Here is a 23,276-nt window from a genome sequence, read left to right on the forward strand (position 1 = left end):
ATATGTGGTAATTACAGTTATACTAAATCGTATATTATTGAATATAAAAGTGATTCATTTAAAAAAAAATATCACGTTAAGTTAATAGCTTAAAATTCGCTGAAATAATAAAACAAAAATAGAACTCAAGTACATACGATCTCGGCAAATTTCTAGATTAAATAGCTAATACGATATTATCGTGTTATGAGAATTTATCAATGACTATAATCGTAACCACAAATTTTGTTGCTTTTGGATTTAACTTATACCTATAAAGCAGCATTAAGTACGATACTTTATTGAAATAAAAAAAAATATACCTAATTCTTAACAGTGGGTGTGTGCAACGGTGCGAAAGTTGATAATTGAAATAAGTTCCAAAATTAAATTTTAAACCATGTGCTAAAAGTAAAACAAAGTGAACTTTGTATATTGCAATAAATAGTGTGCAAATGGCGACACCCAGTAGTACTAATTAGTGAAACGGGTGCATTCGCGAGCGAGTCGGGTGCGTCCGGGCGGCCGCGATGCGCCCCTTCTGACGCCATCGCTGCGGCGGCGATGGAATGCTCGAGCACCCTGGGTCGCTGTGCCGGCTGGCTGTGTGGAAAAACGGGTTTTGCCAGTCCGGGTGAAAATAACAACGCCGCCGTCGCAGGACACAACACTTCGAACGGCGATCGGCCCGCTAGTCCTGTAATAGAAATTATGCATGGTCCGGGGCCTAGTCCGGGTAGTTCTGGATCTTGTGATGACAGTCAGCCACCGCTCAAGAATTGCTATCGACTCGTAATGCTTGGGTAAGTTTAATATTACTTTAAATTTATCATTTTATATAAAAACTAGTGGGGCGCATGGCATCGTGCCTTAAGGCAAATTGCGGGAACTTCCTGTATCAAAAATTGTTATTTTTTTTAAAACGAATAACATTTTTGAAAAAAAATCACTTCGAAAAAATTAGATTTTTGCGAAACTATAAATTGAACAAAAAAATACTTTTTTTGTTTTTTTTTTAAGTTTTTTTTATGAAACAAAAATTATTTGTTTATTTTGACATATTTTGAAAGATCTGAACTTTTTTTCAAAGCAGTCGTACTGCTTTAACTGCATAGAGACAAAATATCGAAGTCTAACGGATAAGCATTGGTACGGAACCCATAGGAATGTAAACAAAATTTATACTTATTGTTAAAATCTCTATAAAATATCTGATAATATCATGTGCATATGTCTAATGATCATTTTTGACCGCCAAATGGCTTTTTGTTTTACTTTTTTCATTAGATCTCCGAAACCGCTAGACCAGCTTTCATTAAAATTTGATCAATTCTTCATCTTGCCAATACAAGTAAAATGTTTTTTGATTTTTTAAAATCGGACGCTCCGTTCTCTTAAAAACCGTGTTAACGTTTTTGGCACTTTTTGCCCTGTATCTTCGGAACGGCTAGACCTGCCTCCACCAAAAACTAATCAGCACGTCTCCTTATCAGTACAAATCGAATGTTTTTTAAATTATTTAAATTGGTTGTTCGGTGTTCTCGAAATCGTCGACGAAATTTTGTATCCGAACACACACACACGCACACACACATACACACACATACATCCATTTTTTATAAGGTATGCCAAAATATTCAGAAATCTTTAAAACGTTGAGAAATGCTAAAATTTTCATTTTCGATTTTTTTGCGATTACTATAACTTACCCTACGGGAAGTTAATAAATTTATGTTCTCACCAGAAAATGTTTCGATAATTTAATTTTTTGTTGGCATTTGAAGTCATTCTGAATCTCTGGACTCCAAACTTAGAAAGTGCACGTGTGTGCATGTTAGCCAAAATTTGACCTTTCGATATTTTCTCAAATACGATAAACCGAATTCAAACATTTTCTATAACGCTATATAAACTCACGGTGATGAGATTTGCGACAAGATCGGTAAGCTTTTTGTCCACGTTGTCGCAAAAAACCCAAGACCGATTTTACAGATTTGAAAAACGTCCAAAAGACACGACTTGATCACAGGTCAAGTCAAAACTTTAATATTCTGTTTTCATAATTTTAGAAGTACAGTAATAGCCCGCTTAATGCGGAGGATACGTTGAACAATGCTATATTTACATGGAAATATAGGAGTTAGCAAAAAATGGTTAAGAATTTGATTAGGTATTTAACTTAAATAGTATGTTTTTTTAAATAAAAATAAAACCAAACATTTATTACTTTTAATACCAAATTAATATCATATTATTATTTCTTACAAAAATAAAAACAAAACATAAATCATTAAACGAACATTCTTAAAATAAAATTCTAAATCAGTCATATTTGGATAGCCTTCCGCGTTTTCAGTATTCTGCATTTTTGTGACAGAAGCATCTAATATTGTTTGCCTTTTCCTTCTGCATTGTTCTCTTATAAGTTCTTCATAGATGGACAGAGTATCTTTAACACCATACCTTACTTTTGAACTTCTGATAAAATTCGGCTCATTTTTAATGATATGATCCATTATTTTAGTTATGGTAGACAAACTTCTTTTTACAAACGTCATCGGGAGTTCTTTTTGCTCTTTTTCTGAATAACTGCTGACAGCAGTCTGCTGTCAAGATTTTTGTTTTTTTCTTGTTTAGTTAATTAGAAAGTCTTCCACATTCATCCTTTCAAAATCTGGGTTAAATTAAAAGAGCGCTAAATCGAAAGAGTGCTAAACGAAACAGCGTTTAGCGGAGTATTTCTGTAACTATCAATCTCTTAATTTTCATTGATTAAGAGGACTATATACAGATATAGCGATAGCGTATGCGACTTGTTTTATGACAAAATGTTACTGTTACCTGGTTGACATTACAACTTTATTAAATTAATTGAGGCTGTTCTTATTACAAGCTGAAAATCTAGGCGTAATTCTTGATTCTCGACTAAACTTCAATCAGCAGGTGAAACATTTTAGTGCTCGGTTCACTAATTGATGTCTAATGTTGGAGTCCAAAAATAAGGAAGATGAATATTACTATCTGCTGTAGTTACCTCTATGCTTGGATTCCCAACCTAAAATACTTATAAAAATTGGCTCGATAAAGCAGGGATTGCCAACCTAAAATACTTATAAAAACTGACTCTATAAAGCAGGAATTGCCAACCTAAAATACTTATAAAAATTGACTCGATAAAGCAAGGATTGCCAACCTAAAATACTTATAAAAATTGACTCGATAAAGCAGTGTTTGAAAACCTAAAATACTTATAAAAATTGACTCGATTGGTTGGCTTTCCGTATGGGCAAATGGCAGAATCTTTATACCTATGAGTGCCTTATGGTTTGCTGCGCATATCGGTAGAAACAATGTGCGTCAACTATATCTCTCAATGTCTTAGCATAGGAGGAACGTACAATTTACCAATAAAAAAATCAACTACTGAGTATAGAATAGTTGAGAATAGAAGAATGGCAGAACAGCTTTGACCGGTGGCAGCAACAGTGAAGGGCAGAGAGACGCGTCGTCTCATTCTAAATATCAAAGTCTATTATATTATACAAATGCTGTCTGGGCTTGGCAGTTTCCGTGCCCACTTACACCGCTTCAAGCTCGATAGTCCCGCATTGTTTGCCCGATTGCCGTATTGTTTAGTGCACTCCGGGATGGTGTAGAAAAAATGTTAAGCCAAAAATTTACTCCAGATAATGTTGTAAAAGTGATGCTGACAACTAAAGCTGTGTGGAACGCTAAAGATACCATTGCTACCGACTAATTAATAAACTTCGGAAGATCGATTTGCGATCTTCGGAAAGAAGAAGAGCAAATGGCACTCATTGGAAGTAAAGTATAATCTCAGAAAGAGAACTTGAGCATTCTAGATCCTTCTGCCATGAAGTAATGCCTAACGATGGTTTCCGTGGGACCAGAGGCAAGAGATAAGAGGAGGTTTTTGTCGATATTATACCCACTACATACCCCAAGCGGTATTGAGTCCGACATTCCCAAACAAAGCACTCAGTCTGGGATGCATAAACGCATTTCCTCCGGTATACAAAAAAAACTTAGTTCATTATTTTATCTGCATTTTAAAACTTATTTGTCATACTACTTAGATTTTTCTAAAACTTATTAAAATCAGAATGAAAATTTATCTTAAAATTTGCGGTAATTAAAACTAAGTCAATTTTATAATTAGCAATGTGAATAATACATTTTAAAACATACATGTGAATGTTCGTAATATTGCGTGTTTATGTTTTCAAGATATTATTAATATATTTCGAAAAATAATTATTGCTAATTTTAGATACTAAAATAAGTTGAACATTTTTAATTACTTCGTAGGCAAATTGTAATGATATATTTTCCATCAATATTTCTATCTGCATGCGTATTATTTATAATTAAAAACTACTTGTTGTTGTCGTTTGCCCTTTGAGCATAAATTAATGCAATGAAAATGGATTTCTCTAATTAATGCCGAGTTAAATAAATTCCAACCGGATATAATTAGACATGTTGTGCTAGTACGGTATAACCCCGGGATTTAACTGATGTCAGAGACCACCGCAAACTTGATTTATTGTATTGCGTTTGTAATGCTTTAAACATATCTTTGTCATTATTAAACAAATTTATTAAATATTCGAATTTAAATTATTTAACGCTATCTATATATTAAGTAATATACATTGAATAACTATTAACATGTATTTTCATTATTATCTCAAAAATATGTATCAGTAATAATCGAAAGCTCGATGGGTGAAGTGTTTTTCTCAAAGAAATTAAATATCGTTTTTTTAATTTTTGTCATTTATATAGATAAATATATGTTATATATATATATATATATATATATATATATATATATATATATCTACAGAGTGTTTTTCAACTTTCCGTAGGGTTATAGTGATCGTCCAAAAATCTAAAATGATTTTTTTGCATATCTTTGCATTTTGAGAGGTTTCTCAACATTTTGACATACGTATGTGTGTGTGTATGTAGTTTTTATTTTTTCAAATATTTAAAATGTTTTGAATATTTGATTCGAATACTATAACGGCACCTGAAGTTACAGCAATTTGCCTTAAGGCACGATGCCATGCACTACTAGTTAGTGTTTTGTTTCTGTTATTCACAATAGACATCTAAAAGTGCTAATTGAATTTATTACTGAATCAACTCATTAGTTTAAATCCCAGTAAATATGAAATAAGATTAAATAAAAATATGAAAATAGATTACATGAGTGTGAGCGTAGTAAAAACTGTATTAAATCAACGTGATTATTACTAACTTCCCGTAAAGTAATAATATAGGGTATAGTTATGGCAAAAAATCGAAAATAATTTTTTTTATATATCTTTACGTTTCAAAGGTTTCTGAATATTTTGGCATACCTTAGAAAAAATGGATGCATGTGTGTATGTCTGTGTGCGCGTGTGTGTGTGGTGCAAATACAAATTTTCGTCGACGATTTTGCGAACACGGATTAACCGATTTGAATAATTTAAAAAACATTCGATTAATATTGATGAGGAGACATGCTGATTAGTTTTTGGCATAGGCGGGTCTAGCCGTTTCGAAGATACCGGGCAAAAAACCAAAAATGATAATTCAGTTTTTGAGAGAACGAAGCGTCCGCTTTGTGTAATTCAAAAAACTTTTTATTCATATTGACTAAACGAAGAACTGTTCAAATTTTTGGAAAGGGAAGACCAGCGATTGTGAGCTTTCAATAAAAATAAGTTAAATAAATGCCTTAAAAATAATTTTGAAAACATTTGATTCGAAATGATAAGGAGACGTGCTAATTTCTTTTTAGGTATAAGCAGGTTTAGCCATTTCGAAGATACGGGGCAAAAAGGGCCAAAAATGGTAATTCAGTTTTTGAGAGAACAGTTCTATTCGAATGATTAAAAAAAATAATTATTTGTATTGACGGATTGAACAACTGATGAATTTTTTAAAACGCGGATCTAGCGGTTTTGGAGATCCAATAAAAAAGCAAAAAATATGCCACTTGGCGGTCAGAAATGATCATCAGATATATGCACATACTTTATAGAAATTTCAATACAAAAAAAAATGGTTTACATTTCTATAGCTTCTATTCGTTGCACTGCGACGCGGCGCTCACGCGTTTCGATATTTTGTTTCTACGCAGCTAACGCATAACGATTGCTTTAAAAAATGTTCAAAATTTCCATACAAGATTTACAAAATATTATTTACAAAATAAAAAACTCCAAACTTCTCAAAGTTTAGAAGAAAATGTATGTTTATATAAATTTTAATTTTCGGTAGAGGAAGTTTCAGCAATTTACCTTCAAATGCTGAAACCCATGCACCCTCTGGTTACAATTTATTTTAAATTTTATATATTTTGTTTGTGTTTCAAAAATTATTAATGTTTTATAATGTGTAACAGTGTTTGTGATTGCTAAATTCATAGATGCTAAATTGTTTAAACGGTGTACTTGATTAATGTAAAAAAACACAATTGTAGTTAGTTGTAACTAAATCTACAGGCTATTTGCAGCATCTTACCAAATGCCTCATGTTATGATGAAAAGCAAACGATATATCAACAAAAATAAACTTGAAGTGAACAGAACTAAATAAATTATAATATAATTATCCAATATGATAAATTTGCAAATGTAATTTGGAATTGTAATAAAAGTGTATATATTTATCTTGTGATACCCAGAAAATACGAAAACAAAAATCAGTTTCAAAATGACTCTTATATTTGTGGCTATATTGCCTCATTTTTTTCATAAAGCGTAATTTAATAGTACAGAATATGATATTACAAGTTCTATGCAGAGTAAAGAACATAATATAAGTTGTATTATGTACTACAAACATTTTATGAAGCTTTATATGAAATTTATTGCTATTATGATTGCTTTTTATACGAGAGATACCAGCCGTTATTAAATAATAACCACAAAACATAAATATACTTAAGACTTCATTCATGACTCTTAACAGCGCAATCTAAACCCAAATATAGAATATTTATTATAATTCATAAAATAACATAGGATATTTTATTATCAATATGTAATATATCAGGCACTAGATCAGTCCCCCGAACATTATATCAGCGTTTATGAGAATTCAATATATAATCGATTATTACTTATGCTCGTATGGTATAGTAGAACATTTCAGAACTTCTTATTTTTACTCAGTTTTTCTGAAGTGAACGATTGGTAGATCGTACAAATAAAATTTTAAAAGAATTCAAATAAAGCATTATATATGAGACTAAATATTTCAATAATATTTGGTGTCGTACGATATTAATATTATACGGCAATGTGCCATAGGTGAATTCACTGTCGGGCTCTTCAATATTCATTCTATTAAAGAAATTTAGGCAATAGAATTAATCCACCTATTAATTAAAATACGCTCAAATGTAATATAGATTAAAATGCAGAGTAACCCGTGTACATTTGGAAAACTTCAGGTGTTCCTGACTTTTTATTCATTTGAGCATAACTTAATATATTACTTACGTTAGAAATATTTTTTTAAGTCGTTAGTTTCAAAACACAACGTAAAAATATATCAATTATTTCATGTACAAATATTATGGTGTCGATTTTTAATATCTTTATTCACTTATATATTTATTTCATTTAGTGATTATTTCACTTTTAAATTTACGAAATTATTCAATAAAAATTTACTGCCACTTAACATTGTTAATACGAGTTAAAAGATCTCCATCTATATATTACATATGGGAACGACCACAACATCATGCATTAGAAAGATATAAATATAAAAACAATTTTTTATTGACTTTTAGTCAAAATTTTTATTAATATTCTAATACAGAATTATTTTTCAATATTTCGAAATTGTCGAATCAAATTATCGTCGATAGCCATTGAGATTTGACTTATGAAAAATATATTTACTCGAAGTAAATCACAAAGGCTGGCAATGAATGAATTTTTTCGTGAATAAACAAAAAATCATTTGTTTATCCATCTATATCTACAGGTATGACTGAAAATATCGGATAACCCTTGGCATTGAAATAAATTGAGCTATCGAAAATAAATTTGTTCAATAAATTTTTGTGTATATTTGTAAAATACTATTTTATTGAGCATATATCAATATTTGTTTATTTGATGGTTTTACGTGACTGATTTGAATTTCACTGTATAATTAAAGAGTTAAGTGTGGTAGTAAAAAGTAAAACTCACCCATATGGACATATGTGCATTTCGGTATAGACTGTAGTGTAAAAACATAATAATTTTTAACTAATTGGAAAATATCAGTATAAGTTATTAAGAAAAATGAAACTGGTACAGGAAAACGTCTGTTGTGTCATCTACTATATATATATATATATATATATATATATATATATATATATATAATTGTAATTCAAATATGATTAGCTCTAAAATTTTATCGGTAGGGTATCAAAAGTTTTGTTAAAATCAGATATGCAGTCTGTTGATCTCGAATGAAATATAGATAAAGCATAGCTACATTCATATCAAATATTCATCTCGAGTGAAGCGACTCTGTAAATAGCCATATGAATTTTCAATACGCGCCGAATATCGATCAGTTAAAACATACATATCAAGCCATTACAGAGCACTAGCACTCACATCTGTAAATGTAAACTATACCTTCTTTAAAATTTCTTTTAATTGCTCTGACGAATATATTTGTTCATTTACTTTGTCATCAAAACGAAAAAGAAAAAACGCATAAAATAAAATAAAGAAAAAATTAACTTTTACAGGTGGCAATTATTATGTATTGTAAAATACCGATATTATTTTTAAATTGTGTTAATGTTAGATGACTTTAATACTATAAGTGAATTTAAAGGAGCATTGGACTTGATAAGAGGATACAGAAAAGCATTTGAGTTTGTAGACAGAACCTACTTTAAAGGTAAAGAATTTAAGAGAATCTATAGCATTCTTACAAAGTTTATATGAGAATGAAATAATTTCTGTATATATATATATATATATATATATATATATATATATATATATATATATATATATATATATAAATCTCGTGTCACCATGTTGGTTCGCGATGGACGCCCAAACTACTGAACCGAGTTTAAAACTTATTGGCTCATCGTGTGCGCATATATCCATCTGAGGTTATAGGAAATTTCGAAAAATACATTTAATATAGAAACATATAATTTTTATAAATTTCCGTAAATTTTGACAGAAATTTACTGAAAAAAAAAACACTAAAATGACAGTCAATATTTATGAAAACTTTGAGAAAAAACGATTTGTGATTTTGGAAAAAAAAATGACAGTCCAAAAAATATATTTTCACTTAAAATATATTTTTAATTGAAAAGGGAACAGATATATTATAATATATCCAACAGTTATATCCAAATTAGGCAAAATGCTATATTCAAAATAACAGAAATTTATAATGTTTATAGGTTTAAATAAATTTTGACAGTTGTAAACTAAAAAAAAGTGAAATGTCAGTTGTCAATATCTATGGAAAGTATTAGATGAATAAATTTATAATTAATATTTATTTGGTTTGCTTACCATATTAGTTCGGATACTAAAACGTTCTCAAAACATAATAGATCGGAATGAAAAAGCGATATTATTAAATTTAACTTTAATCATAAACAAAATTTTGACAGGTCCAAAAAATTAATATAATTAGCAGGATAATAAAATTTATCAAATTTGAATAAATTTAGGAGGTTATGAATTTAAAACAAATGCCGAAAACGACTTTTGTTAATGTTCCGGGAAATTTATGAATAAATTGATTTATGATAAAGATTTAATGTGCTTAAGATGTTCATTCAGGTAAACATCACAAAATGATATATATATATATATATATATATATATATATATATAGTATATAAGGGTGGTTCTTAATATGGACTTTTTCAAATTTCCTTGCTCCCAAGGGCTCATATGGTTCCAAGTTGAAAAAAACAATTCTCTGTTTTAGCTTTTGGCATTATTTTTATTAAAAATTTTAAAATATTTCGAAATTTTCAATTTTTTAAATTAAAAAAAAAGATGTTTGAATAAAGACCAAAACATTTCGAACTTTTGAAAAAATTTAAAAATTTTCAGAAAAATTCAAAAATAACAAATAAATGGAATTAAAAAAAAAAAAAATTTCTTCTAAACACAAACATCAGATATTTTTAGAATACGCTCGTCGCCCAATTAGAAAAGCACTTATAAATTCACAGTATGTATTTTTAAACAATATTCTATTTGAAATTATTAAAAACAATAATTGATCATTTTCATTCCTCGAAAGTTTAATTACGGTACGGGAAGTTTCAGCAATTTGCCACGATGTCATGCACCACTAGTTTTTATGTTATGATGTGAATAAATACTTTTTACTGATTAAATTTACTTTTAAAATGCAAATTATTTTAGAAGCTTTGCCGATTGTCGCGAAAATTTGAGTTTCACGAAACAGCTTTTATACATTTGATTTCGGTGTAGGTTTTTCAGAAAACGTTTGTGAAAGATCAAGATTTGGCTCACTTACACAAACATCTATTCTGAAAATTGACTAGAAATGCCATGTGATTTTTTGACATAAACGTAGCCTTTTCTTTCAGTTAGTTAAAAAAAATAACAGAGAATTTTTCGTTTGTTTGTTAAAAGGCTCGAAACGGAAGCAATATTAAAAATTGACTTCTAAGGCATCTTATAATTGGTTAATGGGCAGGAAATCAAAAGTCTCAATAGAAAATAAACTTTTAATATACAAGACAATTATTAAACCAATGTGGTCCTACGGTTTACAACTATAGGATGCGGCCAGTAAGTCAAACATAACTATTCTACAGAGGTTCCAAAACAAAATTTTGAAAGAAATCGTGAACGCTCCAAAATATGTTCCCAACTGGTTGATACATCAAAATCTCAAAATTCCAACTATAGAAAAGAAACTAACCATTACTGCTTCTGATACAAAGCTCGCCTAAGTCGTCATCCTAACCATTTAGCGTGTAATCTGCTTAAGCCTTTACCGCCAAAGCGTCTCCAAAAAATAATTTGCAATGATTTACTACAACATAACACATAATATCTAAGAAGGTGCTATCGCAGGATAGCGATCCTTCTCACGCTGCCAAATAATTATACCTGTAAATTAGATGAATGTACTGTGTGTATAGCTTGCTAAGTACAATAAAACAAAAATAATATGCATCGTATTCCTAGATTCATTTGCACTTGAAAATGTAGATTCAAATTTATTTCTAATTAAGAATAGTCCTTTTGGGTGTTTTGGTTTGAAATGGTAATAGGGCGATCTCTCACATTGAACTTTCCTAATTCGAATTTGATTTGAATTCAGCTCTCGGCCAGAAATTCGGGACAACACATCTAGGGGAGCTAGAGTGTATAAGGGTCACTAGTAACAGACGTTTTATAATAATATCCTAAAAAATATTAATATTTTTTTGTGTCGGTTGGACGTTTAAACCGTCGTACATATTATTGTCATAACCATTGACCCTTTGTTGTGTTACAGCAGAAAGTGTATCTTTTATTTGTATTCTGATGTTGATTGCAGTTTACATTGATTTATGATATACGATTATATTATAGGATACAATATGTATTTTATCTGTATTAATTATACTTTACGTTGATTTATGAGAAGAATTGCTTAGAAACATGTCAATTTTCTTAAAAGTAAGTAAAGCCTATATTATCAGAGGTATTATTGTCGTTTTTTATCTTTAACACTTACCACCGTAGACGTTACAACTAGCTCCAAACACAGGGTAAGCTGCTTTTAGCTTTTTTTTAAAAAAAATGTTAATTGTGAAATAATCTAGAACAGTTGTGAAATTATTTTTAATAGATTTACAGCAAGTATCCATCTTTATTTCGTAGAAATAAAATCAAGATATATTTATTTAGAAAAAAACTGTTACAACTCGAGCTCCTCTGTGTAATAAACGCTTTGATATGTGTAAATTATCATTTTGAATTTCGTTCGATCAATATTGAATATCAATATGTCTGAGAAACGAAACTCACAATGGTCCATCATGTAAAAAAGGAAACTAGTGGTGTATGGCATCGTGCCTTAAGGCAAATTGCTGGAACTTTCCGTACCGTAACGAAATGTTCGAGGAATATTGTTTGCAATTAGATTATTATAAATGAATACTGTAGTATTGTCTAATATTCAATTGAATAAAGAATTTATAAACTGAATTGCAAAGTTAAATTTATTTATTTAAAGTATATAAGTGAGCTTCAGAACTTTTGCAAGAATTGTCAATACAGGCTGTAAGATATTTGAATCATTCAAATCGGATGCTTAGTTCTTCGAAACGGTTGAACCTGCCTTTGTCAAAAACTAATCACCACTTCTCCCCATCATCACGAACTGAATGTTTTTAAGATCATTCAAATCTGATGCTCCTTCTCTAAAAATCTCGATTACTATTTTCGGCACTCTTTACTCTGTATTTCCGTAACTGATAGACCTGCCTTTGCCAAAAACTAATCGGCACATCTTCCTATCAATAGGAATCGAAAAATTTACATTTTCGATTCTCGGTCCCTTACTGCAATGAAATGATGTAAGTTGTTGGGTAGGGGTTGCTGGGGTTGATCCACAATGCCTTCAGGATATAGATAGTCCACTCTATACTAGTTACTGTCACATTGAGCCAGTTGTAGATTTCTTGGTCCAAACCTTTCAACAGTGGGTAGAATGCTATCAACTCCTAGCCTGTTGTCGCGGACAGAGCAGTAAGTTGTAATATAAATTATATACATACATTTAAACACTGGTTGTAGTCTCTTCAGAACCGTGAGTACTTTTATTAGGTATTGGCTGAAAGAGTTCCTCTACGCTAATGTAATTAAAACAATGAATTAGATAAACTTGTCACTTCATTTAATGTTTTAATTACACTTTTAACTTAGTGAGCGGACATAAATTCAGGTCTTGATGTTATGACATACTCTGACATACAGCAGTGGATTACCACACACCATGATAAAATCTATTTATATACGTTTAACGATAATATAATAAATAGATTTACAATAAATCCTTTAATATAGTTGGCAATATTTAGAACTGATTCAAAAAGTAAAGAAAAACATTACATATTTAAATAAAGTGAGTAAGTTGTAGCATGTAGGCGTTCGAGTTGTGGTTAAACTATACGCTGGCTGTTGAAAAGCTTAATTTTGGTAAGATTTTTGCTCTTAGAATTTATAAATACCAAATGTAGAGGTTTAAATGGCAATTTAACGAAGTGTGATATAGATACCACTTATTTGTTCTCGATAAACAAAATTTTATTTGAATTTTAGTCCCTTTAGCAACGAATTTGGACTCAAGTGTTTTGAACTAAACTTTTACATATTTAAATTACACAGGTAATTTTGTGCTTTGGTGGACAGTAAATTACAGATGTAGTTTATTTCTGGATTGGTTATTGAAGAAAGTTGCTTTTATGAAATGTTTACTGACAAATGTTATAGATTTGGTAGTGCTTAATTATGTTTCTGATTATTATAGCAGTTCTACCGTCAGTTGTTCCACGTGGATTAATGTTGTAACTGGTTGCATGGCATGGTGCCTTGGCAAATTGCTGAAACTTCCCGTACCGTGAATTAATTTTTTTTAAAAATATTTAATTTTTTTTGAAAACATTAAAAAAGAGATTTCTGAGAATTTTAAAATTTCTGAAAAAACTTGACTTTTTTGAAAAATTTGATTTATTTTTTATATTTCAAAATTTTTTTATATGTGCTTTTAATTTTTCTGAAAATTTTGAACTTTTTTTGAAAGCAATATTAAAACAAGCAGAAAGTCTTTGAATCATTCAAATCAGACGCTTAGTTCTCTCAAAAACTGCTATTTTTTTAACATTTAGCTATGTATCTCCGAAACCGCTGGGAATACCTTTGCCTACCTTTGATTAATGTTGTAACTGGCATGGCATCGTGCCTTAAGGCAAATTGATGGAACTTTCCGTACCGTGAATTAAATTTTTTAAAGAATATTTAAATTTTTTTGAAAACATTAAAAAAGAGATATCTGAGAATTTTAAAATTTCTTAAAAAATTTGACTTTTTTGAAAAATTTGATTTATTTTATATTTCGAAATTTTTTATATGTATAAAAATATAGTAGCGCGTAAGCACCGTATCCCAGTCTAACATTGATACGGAATTGAATACGGATCAACATTGATACGGAACCCACAGAAATGCCAACAAAATTCATACTTATTATTAAAACCTCTATAAAATAACTAATAATTTGATATGCATTTGTCTAATGATCATTTTTGATCGTCAAATGACATTTTTTTTTACTTTTTCACCCGATCTCTGAAACCACTAGACCTGCCTTCGCAAAGATTATTATACTATATATAAAAATGTTCATTTTCGATTTTTCTGCAATTAGTAGGGTAGGGCGGGGCAAGTTGGGCAAATTTTTACTTAAACGAATGTAGCTCCTCAATGAAAAGTCTCAATAAATTACTATTCGGCTTAATGGATTTGTTGTTTATCGCTTAACAAAAGTGTTAATACTATTTTTTGGCAATAAGTAAAATTTAAAAGCTACAGCTGTTTAAATGCAAAAAGTCAAGTATGCTCAATGTACCCCATAGGTGGGGCAAGTTGAGCACTAAGAAAGTATAATGAAATCATAGGTTCATTGTCGATTATAGTGATGAAATAAAATAAGTTTTTAATAACCAGTTCTATATTTATAGTCTTCATTGATAGAGAAAACAAAATTTATAGTAATGTGCTTTGAATAATTAACAAAAAGTAGAATCAGCAAAACAATATCGTATCTTAGGAATTATTTTACCATTATATTCAGTATTTTTGCTTAAAATCATTATTTCTTTATATTATTACTTATAGACTTAGCTTAAATCTTAAAAAATTATAATTAATTTCTGGAAGTTAATGGTAATTGTCTTAGTGACAGAATAAGTTTAGCAACTATGCTCAATTAACCCCAACTCGGAATTTCAAAATAAAAGTGAGTTTATAAAAAAACCGTGGGAATTCTACCCAGAATCTCTGTGCATATTAAAAGTACTATAATTATATGGAAGAATAACATTTACCTGATTAAAAATAAATAGCATTTGACTAAACCAGACGAAAACTCGTGATGAATGACTTTTTTACTTTTTGGTCTCAAAATAAACAAAACGCCCGTGAGCCTCACTCATTTGTCCAGCGGCCACTAGCGATCGCGGGATGTTTATTTCTCCCAAACCTCTATCTTTCCGCCATATAATGCCTAAACGAACGGTGAATAGTTTTCGAGATATTTCGATTGCTCAACTTACCCCTATGCTCTACTAGCCCCGCTCTACCTTATAACTTACCCTACGGGGAATTAAAAATCAAATTTCCTAAATTTAAGAAAGTCTAAGTTAGTGAAGTGTATTTTCGAAAATAACATATGATCAATTTGATAATGTATTAAAAATAATTATAAAGCCGCTATTTATTACTTAAGTTTTGAAACTAATCTCATTAATTTATCTCAGCGAAGTCCATTTTAAATTCATTTTGTTGCTCGATATATTAAGTTGAGCATAGGACGATCAGTTAATAGTATCACAAATAACAAATATATGTTACGCAGGTAAAAGATACCATTTAAAAATACAATAAAAAACAGTTTCTTCAAAAATATTTTTTTCAAATTACAATTGCAGACTTTTAGTAAGCCTTTTAACTCGATCATATGTTACAATCATCTTTTACCATGCTGTTATATTATATCTTATATTTTTTAATCTATATGCTTTTTTCGCATTTGAGACTTCTATAAAACTCTGTTCAATTTTCTTCATAATTAACTTGAAAAAATTACATTTGGCTTGCTTGTTTTCTTTTTTTTTAATTTCATGAAATCAAATTCGCCTTTGGAATTTTGTATTCAGCAATTTTCTCATTCATAGCGTTTTACAAGAGAGAAAAAATACATCGATTCACATAATTAATTTGATAAGTAGTTATATAATTTATAAGTTATATATGTAGTAATATAATTTTATTTAAGAAAAAAGAAATTTTAATTAAGAAAATTTTAATTAAGATTTAAACCTATACTTTTCAATAATCCGGGACAAATAATGATTTTGAAAAAACCCGAATAAAAAGATGGAAACCTGGAACTGTCCCGGATAAACCATAATATAGGGGGTCCATGACAAAACGAACTAGCTGTAAGTGGAATTCTGTCTTAAGGCAATTAAGGCATCGTGCCTTAAGGCAAGTTGCTGGAACTTCCCGTGCCAAAAATTATTATTTTTTTAAAAACGATTAACATTTTTGAAAAAATCTCACTTCGAAAAAATAAGATTTTTTAGAAATTTTAAATCGGACAAAAAATTACTTTTTTTTGAAAAAAAAATTTTTTTTTAAAAAAAATTTTTAAACAATTTTTTTTATAAAAATTTTTTTTTGGAAAAAATGTTATCTTCATTTTGATATATTTTGGAAGATCTGAACTTTTTTTCAAAGCAATCGTACTGCTTTAACTGCATAGAGACGAAATATAGAAGCGCGTAAGCGCCGCGTCGCTGTCTAACGGAAAAACAATAGTACGGAACCCATAGGAATGTAAACAAAACTTAAACTTATTGTTAAAATCTCAATAAAATATCTGATAATTTGATATGCATATGTCTAATGTCTAATGATTATTGTTGACCGCCAAATGTTATTTTTTTTTAGTTTTTTTTACTAGATCTCCGAAACCGCTAGACCTATCTTCATGAAAATTTGATCAAATCTTCATCTTATTAATACAAGTAAAATGTTTTTTGAACTATACAAATCGGACGCTCCGTGCTCTTAAAAACTGAGTTACCGTTTTTGGCACTTTTTGCCCCGTATCTCCGGAACGGCTAGAATGTTTTTTGAATTATTCAAATTGCTTCATCCGTGTTCCCGAAATCGTCGACGAAAATTTGTATCCGAACACACACACATGCACGCACACACACACACACATACATCAATTTTCTCCAAGGTATGCCAACATATTCAGAAACCATACCAGATATATAAAAAATTTCATTTTCGATTTTTTTGCGATTACTTACCCTATGGAAAATTAATTATAAATAAATCAATTTATCATCTCCAGAACTTTAACAATCGTCATTTCATTTCGAATCAAATTCCAAAAAAAAAAATAGTTGCCAAATTTACCCAAAATTGAAAAAGTGCTCCCGCATAGTCACAGTCTAAACAAATAATTTTGCAAATAATTCTGTGCGACATTTTCACTTATACTGTGCTCAGCTTGGCGGCATTTTCACATTTTTCAATAATTTTCACAAAATTGGAAAAGTGCTCCGGTACACAAACAGTCTAAACGCACTTGGGTAAACATTTGTACCAGAGTGGCGCTTAGACTGTTCTTAGCTTGGGTGATTTTTTGAATTTTTAATCCAAAATTACAAAAAAATTTTTTTGAAAAAAAATTAGAAACAAAAATTTTTTTTTTCCAAAATCAATTATTTTGTTGAAAAAAGCAGAAAGTTCTTTGAATCATTTAAATCGGACGCTTAGTTCTCTCAAAAACAGCAATTTTTTTTAAATTTAGCTCTGTATCTCCGAAACCTCTGGGCCTACCTTTGCCAAAAACTAATCAGCACATCTCCCTATCAATAGGAATCGAATGTTTTTTAAACCATTCAAATCGGTTGATCCGTTCTCTTAAAAACTCGCTTTCTATTTTTTGCACTCTTTGCTCCATATCTCCGTAACGGCTGGACCTGCCTTTGCCAAAAACTAATCAGCACATCTCCCTATCAATAGGAATCGAATGTTTTTTAAACCATTCAAATCGGTTGATCCGTGCGCCCGAAAACGTGGACGAAAAAACGCGGACATACAAAACACACACACACACACACACACACACACATCCATTTTTTCTGAAGTATGCCAAAATGTTCAGAAACCTTCAAAACGTCGAGAAATGTAAAAATTTTCAATTCCGATTTTTGGACGATTACTATAACTTACCCTACGGGAAGTTAAAAATATCGCAAGGGGTCCACGGCACAAACAAGTTTGGGAACCTATGCTCTAGACCAAGGGCGAGCAACCTTTTTAACTCGCGGGCCAATTTAAATTTTCAAATTTTATGGCGGGCCGCACGTAATTTATATATATATACTAGCTGACCCGGCAAACGTTTAGCTACAGAAAATTTTTTTAGAAAATCATTAGTATACGAAATGACTAACTAATTCTGAATGTATAAATAACATTACATTGATAATTTACCCACTGCAAAGCTAAAATACTAAAATTCATATTATAATTATGTTATACTCCGAAAATAATTCCAGTTTTCTTTCAAAAACAGTTTTATCTCCTGATTTTAAAATTAAATTAATCATTTTTTTGCTGAAATAGCTCCTTTTGCGACACATTCAAAAATGTGTCGCATGCACTTCTGATGCACATCGAGAAATATTTGTACGATAGGATAAGCCTGCAAATTAGTTAGTTTTATCGGAGGTAACCATTTCGTTGCCATTTTTGATATGTTGCAGCGAATAGAGCGGATAAATTTAAGCATCTTTATAAGCTCAGAAAAATCTTGATCGCATTTCAATTAAAAACGTTCATAAGAAATAGTAGTTAATTGATCGATTACCGAGCTATATAAAAAATGATTGGACTACTATAATGACTATTTTGAAATAATGAAAATTTGGAGTTGTGTGTAGTTTTCCATTTCGCACAAAAAGTAAAATTAAGAAAAAAATTTAAAAAAATTATCACGACCGTACAAGCAATGATAAAAATAAATTGCTTTTTTAATAAAAATGAAGCCTTTTCATAAACTCTGATAAAAGTCTGATGTAAAATTAAGTCAAAAGATTTACTGATTGAGCGCGGGAATAATGTAATTGCAACAAAATTACAAAATTGCCACAAGAAAAGAACAAAATATAAAATTGAACAAAGCATATATTTTATATAATTACGAGTGTATATCATAAGTGTTTATAAATATTAATACAAAATGAAAACAAATAATACTTAAAAGAGAAACAATTTTACTTAAAAACTTTAATACAAAATTTACCACTGCTTTTTTATATTTGATTTTGTGCTTTATTTTAATTTTTTTAATGCGGAAAGTAGCAACGCGTATGCAGGTTTTTCAATCAGTTTTGATAAATGGTAATTTTTTATGAATTTTATAGTTGAAATTAACACAGGTCCACACAAAAGAGTTGTCTGGATTGGGTGTGTGATATATGTTTTCCAATGTTTCTTTTACCGCTGAAGATAAATCTATAGTCAAAATTGGGGCACAAAATATTGAAAAACATTTAAAAACTAGCACAATCTTCAATCTAGATCTTTTCTGAATGAATTAATTATTATCCAGCGACTTTTCTTTTGTGGACCTGTGTAATACGTGCAGATACGTACTTCCAAAAAAATAATTTATCATAATTTGATTTGCGTATTTTTTAAAAGCGCAAATTTCTCAATGGTGACATTAGATTTATAAAAAAATTCGATGTTTACTGAAAAAATTAATTTTTTATTGCATGTATTATTTTGCATGTTAAATGGCGAAGAAAACATTTACATGAAAACAGCTGTCTCGTTAGCTTTGAACATTTGGAATCACAATTAAAATTTGTTCACATTTTCCTTTTTTGAATATGAAAAGTGAAACACAAGATTCTGCAAAAGATATTATTCTTTATTAGCAAAATGCCTAAAGGACTATAATTATTATTTCATATCCAAAAACAATTGTAATTCGCCATTTGAGTCGTATACTCCTTTAAGCATAACATTATTGAGCTAACGTATTTTAGTATTTAAAATCGACATATTCATGATCTAAATTGCCAGGAAGTTTTTAAATTTACGATGATTTAACCCTCGCGACTTTATAAGATTCACTTTTTTAATTATTTTGAATTTAGAAATGCGTTGTCGCTATGTTCTCGGACAAGTTCTCAACTTTTCTTGCAATATTGAAGCTAGTTAATATTTATATAAATTAATAAATTAATTAATATTTATTTTATCAATAATATTTATTTTATCAGGAAATGCTCTTGTTTCTTCGAACAACAGTTTTTACCAGAATTTGACTGACGACAAAATTAGCCTTTACAGCCGCATTTGATAAAATATCTATTGTTGATTTGAAAAAATAATCTGTTGTTGAGAAATGCTTGGCGGGCCGCAGTAAAACATCCGGCGGGCCGCATGCGGCCCGCGGGCCGCGGGTTGCTCATCCTTGCTCTAGACTCTCTCTTAAGACTCACTGAATTTGATGGAGGATCTCTATTCTATTTATTAGGTATAGGACGTGACATATGTGCACTTCCGTATTCGCGCTCTGGCCATGTACTTTGATTATTTATCAAAGCCGCACGAATTGCATTATTTCACAATAATAACTACCCTACGGAAAGTTAATAATTATTCTCTACACTGTTTATAAATGGTATTGTGTTTAAAATTCTTTATAATATTAATACATTGGTTTCTGTTTTTTACAGGTCAGCAAGAGTAGGAAAAACATCATTAGTTTCACGGTTTCTTGGTGGTAAATTTGATGAATGTTACACGCCTACTATAGAAGACTTCCATAGGAAATTGTACCGGATACGAGGAGAAGTGCACCAGCTGGATCTCTTGGACACTTCCGGGAACCATCCATTTCCTGCGATGAGGCGACTCTCATTTCTAACCGGTAAAGGATAATCTTATTACTTGATTAAATTTGTTTATCGTAATATAATTATCACGCTCGAGGTTCGATATTTATGGGTGTTCTTATACTTGCCAGTTAATATGCAATAGGGTAGAGCGGGGCTTAAAAGTACGCACGTAAAAAGGTCCATTTTCAACAACAATATTTGAAAATAGAGGGGAAAAGATGTATAACTAGCTTTCTTATTGATTCTTACGACGTTGCTATCGGGAGGTAAACGGCAATGTTTAAAAATCCACAACAAAAGATTTTTTTTCGTTGTTAGTTTTTTGCGTTTTAAAAAATAAAATGCGAAATAAAAAAGAAAATTTAGTTAAAAAAAGCTATTTTACAAGAGAATAAATAATTAGTTATTCTAACTCTGCTCAAGAATATTTACTAGATCAAGGTTATTTACAGTGTTGTCTGTAAAAAATGCACACATAAAATCTATATTTTAAATTGATTGAATAATGTAGCTATTATTTTTTTAAAATCCCTTTAAAATTAAAATAAATTATTGAACTTGTTTACCCCCTGTTTGTCCCAATTAATCTCGCCTATGGGATAAAAGGATCAGGTGATTTTTTTTTAAAAAAAAACAGCAAATAAAATGCATTTTTACAAAGATGATTCAGATTGGAATTTTACTGAATACAGTTAGATAGTTGTTAACTTCCCGTAGGGCAAGTTATAGTGATCGCAAAAAAATCAAAAATGAAAATTTTTATACATTTGACGTTTTAGAGGTTTCTGAATATTTTGGCATACCTTAGAAAAAATGGATGTATGTGTATGTGTGTGTGTGCGTGTGTGTGTGTGTTCGGATACAAATTTTCGTCGACGATTTCGGAAACACGAATGAAGCGATTTGAATATTTAAAAAAACATTTAATTCGTATTGATAAGGAGACGTGCTGATTAGTTTTTCGCAAAGGCGGGTCTAGCCGTTCCGAAGATATGGGGCAAAAAGTGCCAAAAACGCTAACTCAGTTTTTAAGAGAACGGAGCGGCCGATTTGAAAAATTCAAAAAACATTTTACTTGTATTCATAAGATGAAGAACTGGTCAAATTTTCATGAAGGCAAATCTAGCGGTTTCTGAGATCTAGTAAAAAAAAAATTAAAAAAATGCCACCTGGCGGTCAAAAATGATCATTAGACATATGCACATCAAATTATCAGATATTTTATAGAGATTTTAACAATAAGTATAAATTTTGTTTACATTCCTATGGGTTCCATACTAATGTTTATCCGTTAGACAGCGGCGCGGCGCTTACGCGCTTCGATATCTTGTCTCTACGCAGTTAAAGCAGTAAGATTGCTCTGAAAAAAAGTTCAGAATTTCCAAAATATTTCAAAATAATTTTTTCTTCAAAAAGTCTTTTTTTTAAAAAAAGAAATAAATTTTTGTCAAATATTTATAGTTTCCGAAAAATCTAATTTTTTCAGAGTATTTTTTTTTTCATAAATGTTAATCTTTTTTTTAAAAAAAAAATGGTACGGGAAGTTTCAGCAATTTGCCTTAAGGCGCGATGCGATGCGCCCCACTAGTTTGATATGTGTTAATTATTGTGATATAATTGGTTTGGATTTTATAAAGTAAAATTATAAAGTTGAAAAGTAAAATTGGACTTTTGTGCCCCGCTCTACCCTGCAATATTACTTTGAATATTATAGTTGACAGGGCATGCCCTATGTTATCGGTGGGATATAACCATATAATGCGATGCTGCATTGTGCAATTCTTGAGCATAAGAAATAATATATATTTAATAATTTAATAAATATATTTTAATATTAAATATATTTTAATAATTTAATAAATAATTATATTTTAATGTATTAGTGTCTTAATTCGAGCTTATTTAACAATTAATTGTTTTATATTTGTAATACATAAAATAATATACGGAGAAAATAATAAATGAATAAGATGGACGTAATTTATTATTATTTTTTCGATAAGATTAAAATTATAAATTTTAATATAACGTTATTTATTATGCTTCCACGTATCAAATAATATTATATTATTTATAACTCCACAAATTATATATCATTGGCAAAAATATAGAAAATTTATGCTATACTATTTATACTTTGACTATTTGATAATAATATAACACATAATATATTTGTTAGAGCTGTTTATTAAGATATATATATATATATATATATATATATATATATTGATTTATAGAAAACAATTACACTATGAGTATTATATAGATTTTGATTAATTTTAGATTATGTATATTAAATATAAAGTATTTCAAAATCGGTGTAAAACGTTTAATGTTTTCTAAAGTGGATATCATAACCGATGTATGTTTGCAAATTGTAGAGTTCTCGTCTCAATGTACGTGAGTAGAATTGAGTTAAACCTATTTAATAGCCAATTAAATTCGTCCTGAGTATGCAGGATTATATATATATATATATATATATACATTTACATATATATTGCTAGTACTGAAAGAAGCTTTTAACCACTTT

General features: G+C 29.7%; 1 protein-coding gene across 1 annotated transcript; it reads left to right on the forward strand.

Annotated features, from left to right (window-relative positions):
* Positions 1–543: 543 nt before the first annotated feature.
* Positions 544–20,786, forward strand: LOC113387884 (dexamethasone-induced Ras-related protein 1-like). Its single transcript, XM_026625272.1, has 2 exons — positions 544–782; positions 20,582–20,786. The coding sequence occupies exons 1-2, from the start codon at positions 544–546 to the stop codon at positions 20,784–20,786; spliced, it is 444 nt and encodes a 147-aa protein (XP_026481057.1).
* Positions 20,787–23,276: the final 2,490 nt, after the last annotated feature.

Source organism: Ctenocephalides felis, unplaced genomic scaffold (genome assembly GCF_003426905.1).
Source record: "Ctenocephalides felis isolate EL2017-DRISC unplaced genomic scaffold, ASM342690v1 CF-g0.4_SCAFFOLD_03572, whole genome shotgun sequence".
Lineage (NCBI taxonomy): Eukaryota > Metazoa > Arthropoda > Insecta > Siphonaptera > Pulicidae > Ctenocephalides > Ctenocephalides felis.

Bases quoted from the DNA above. Each gene is read 5' to 3' on its own strand.
- LOC113387884 (XM_026625272.1), top strand. From the start codon at position 544: ATGGAATGCTCGAGCACCCTGGGTCGCTGTGCCGGCTGGCTGTGTGGA. The intron at 783-20,581 runs GTAAGTTTAATA...TGTTTTTTACAG, and splicing joins TATCGACTCGTAATGCTTGG to GTCAGCAAGAGTAGGAAAAA.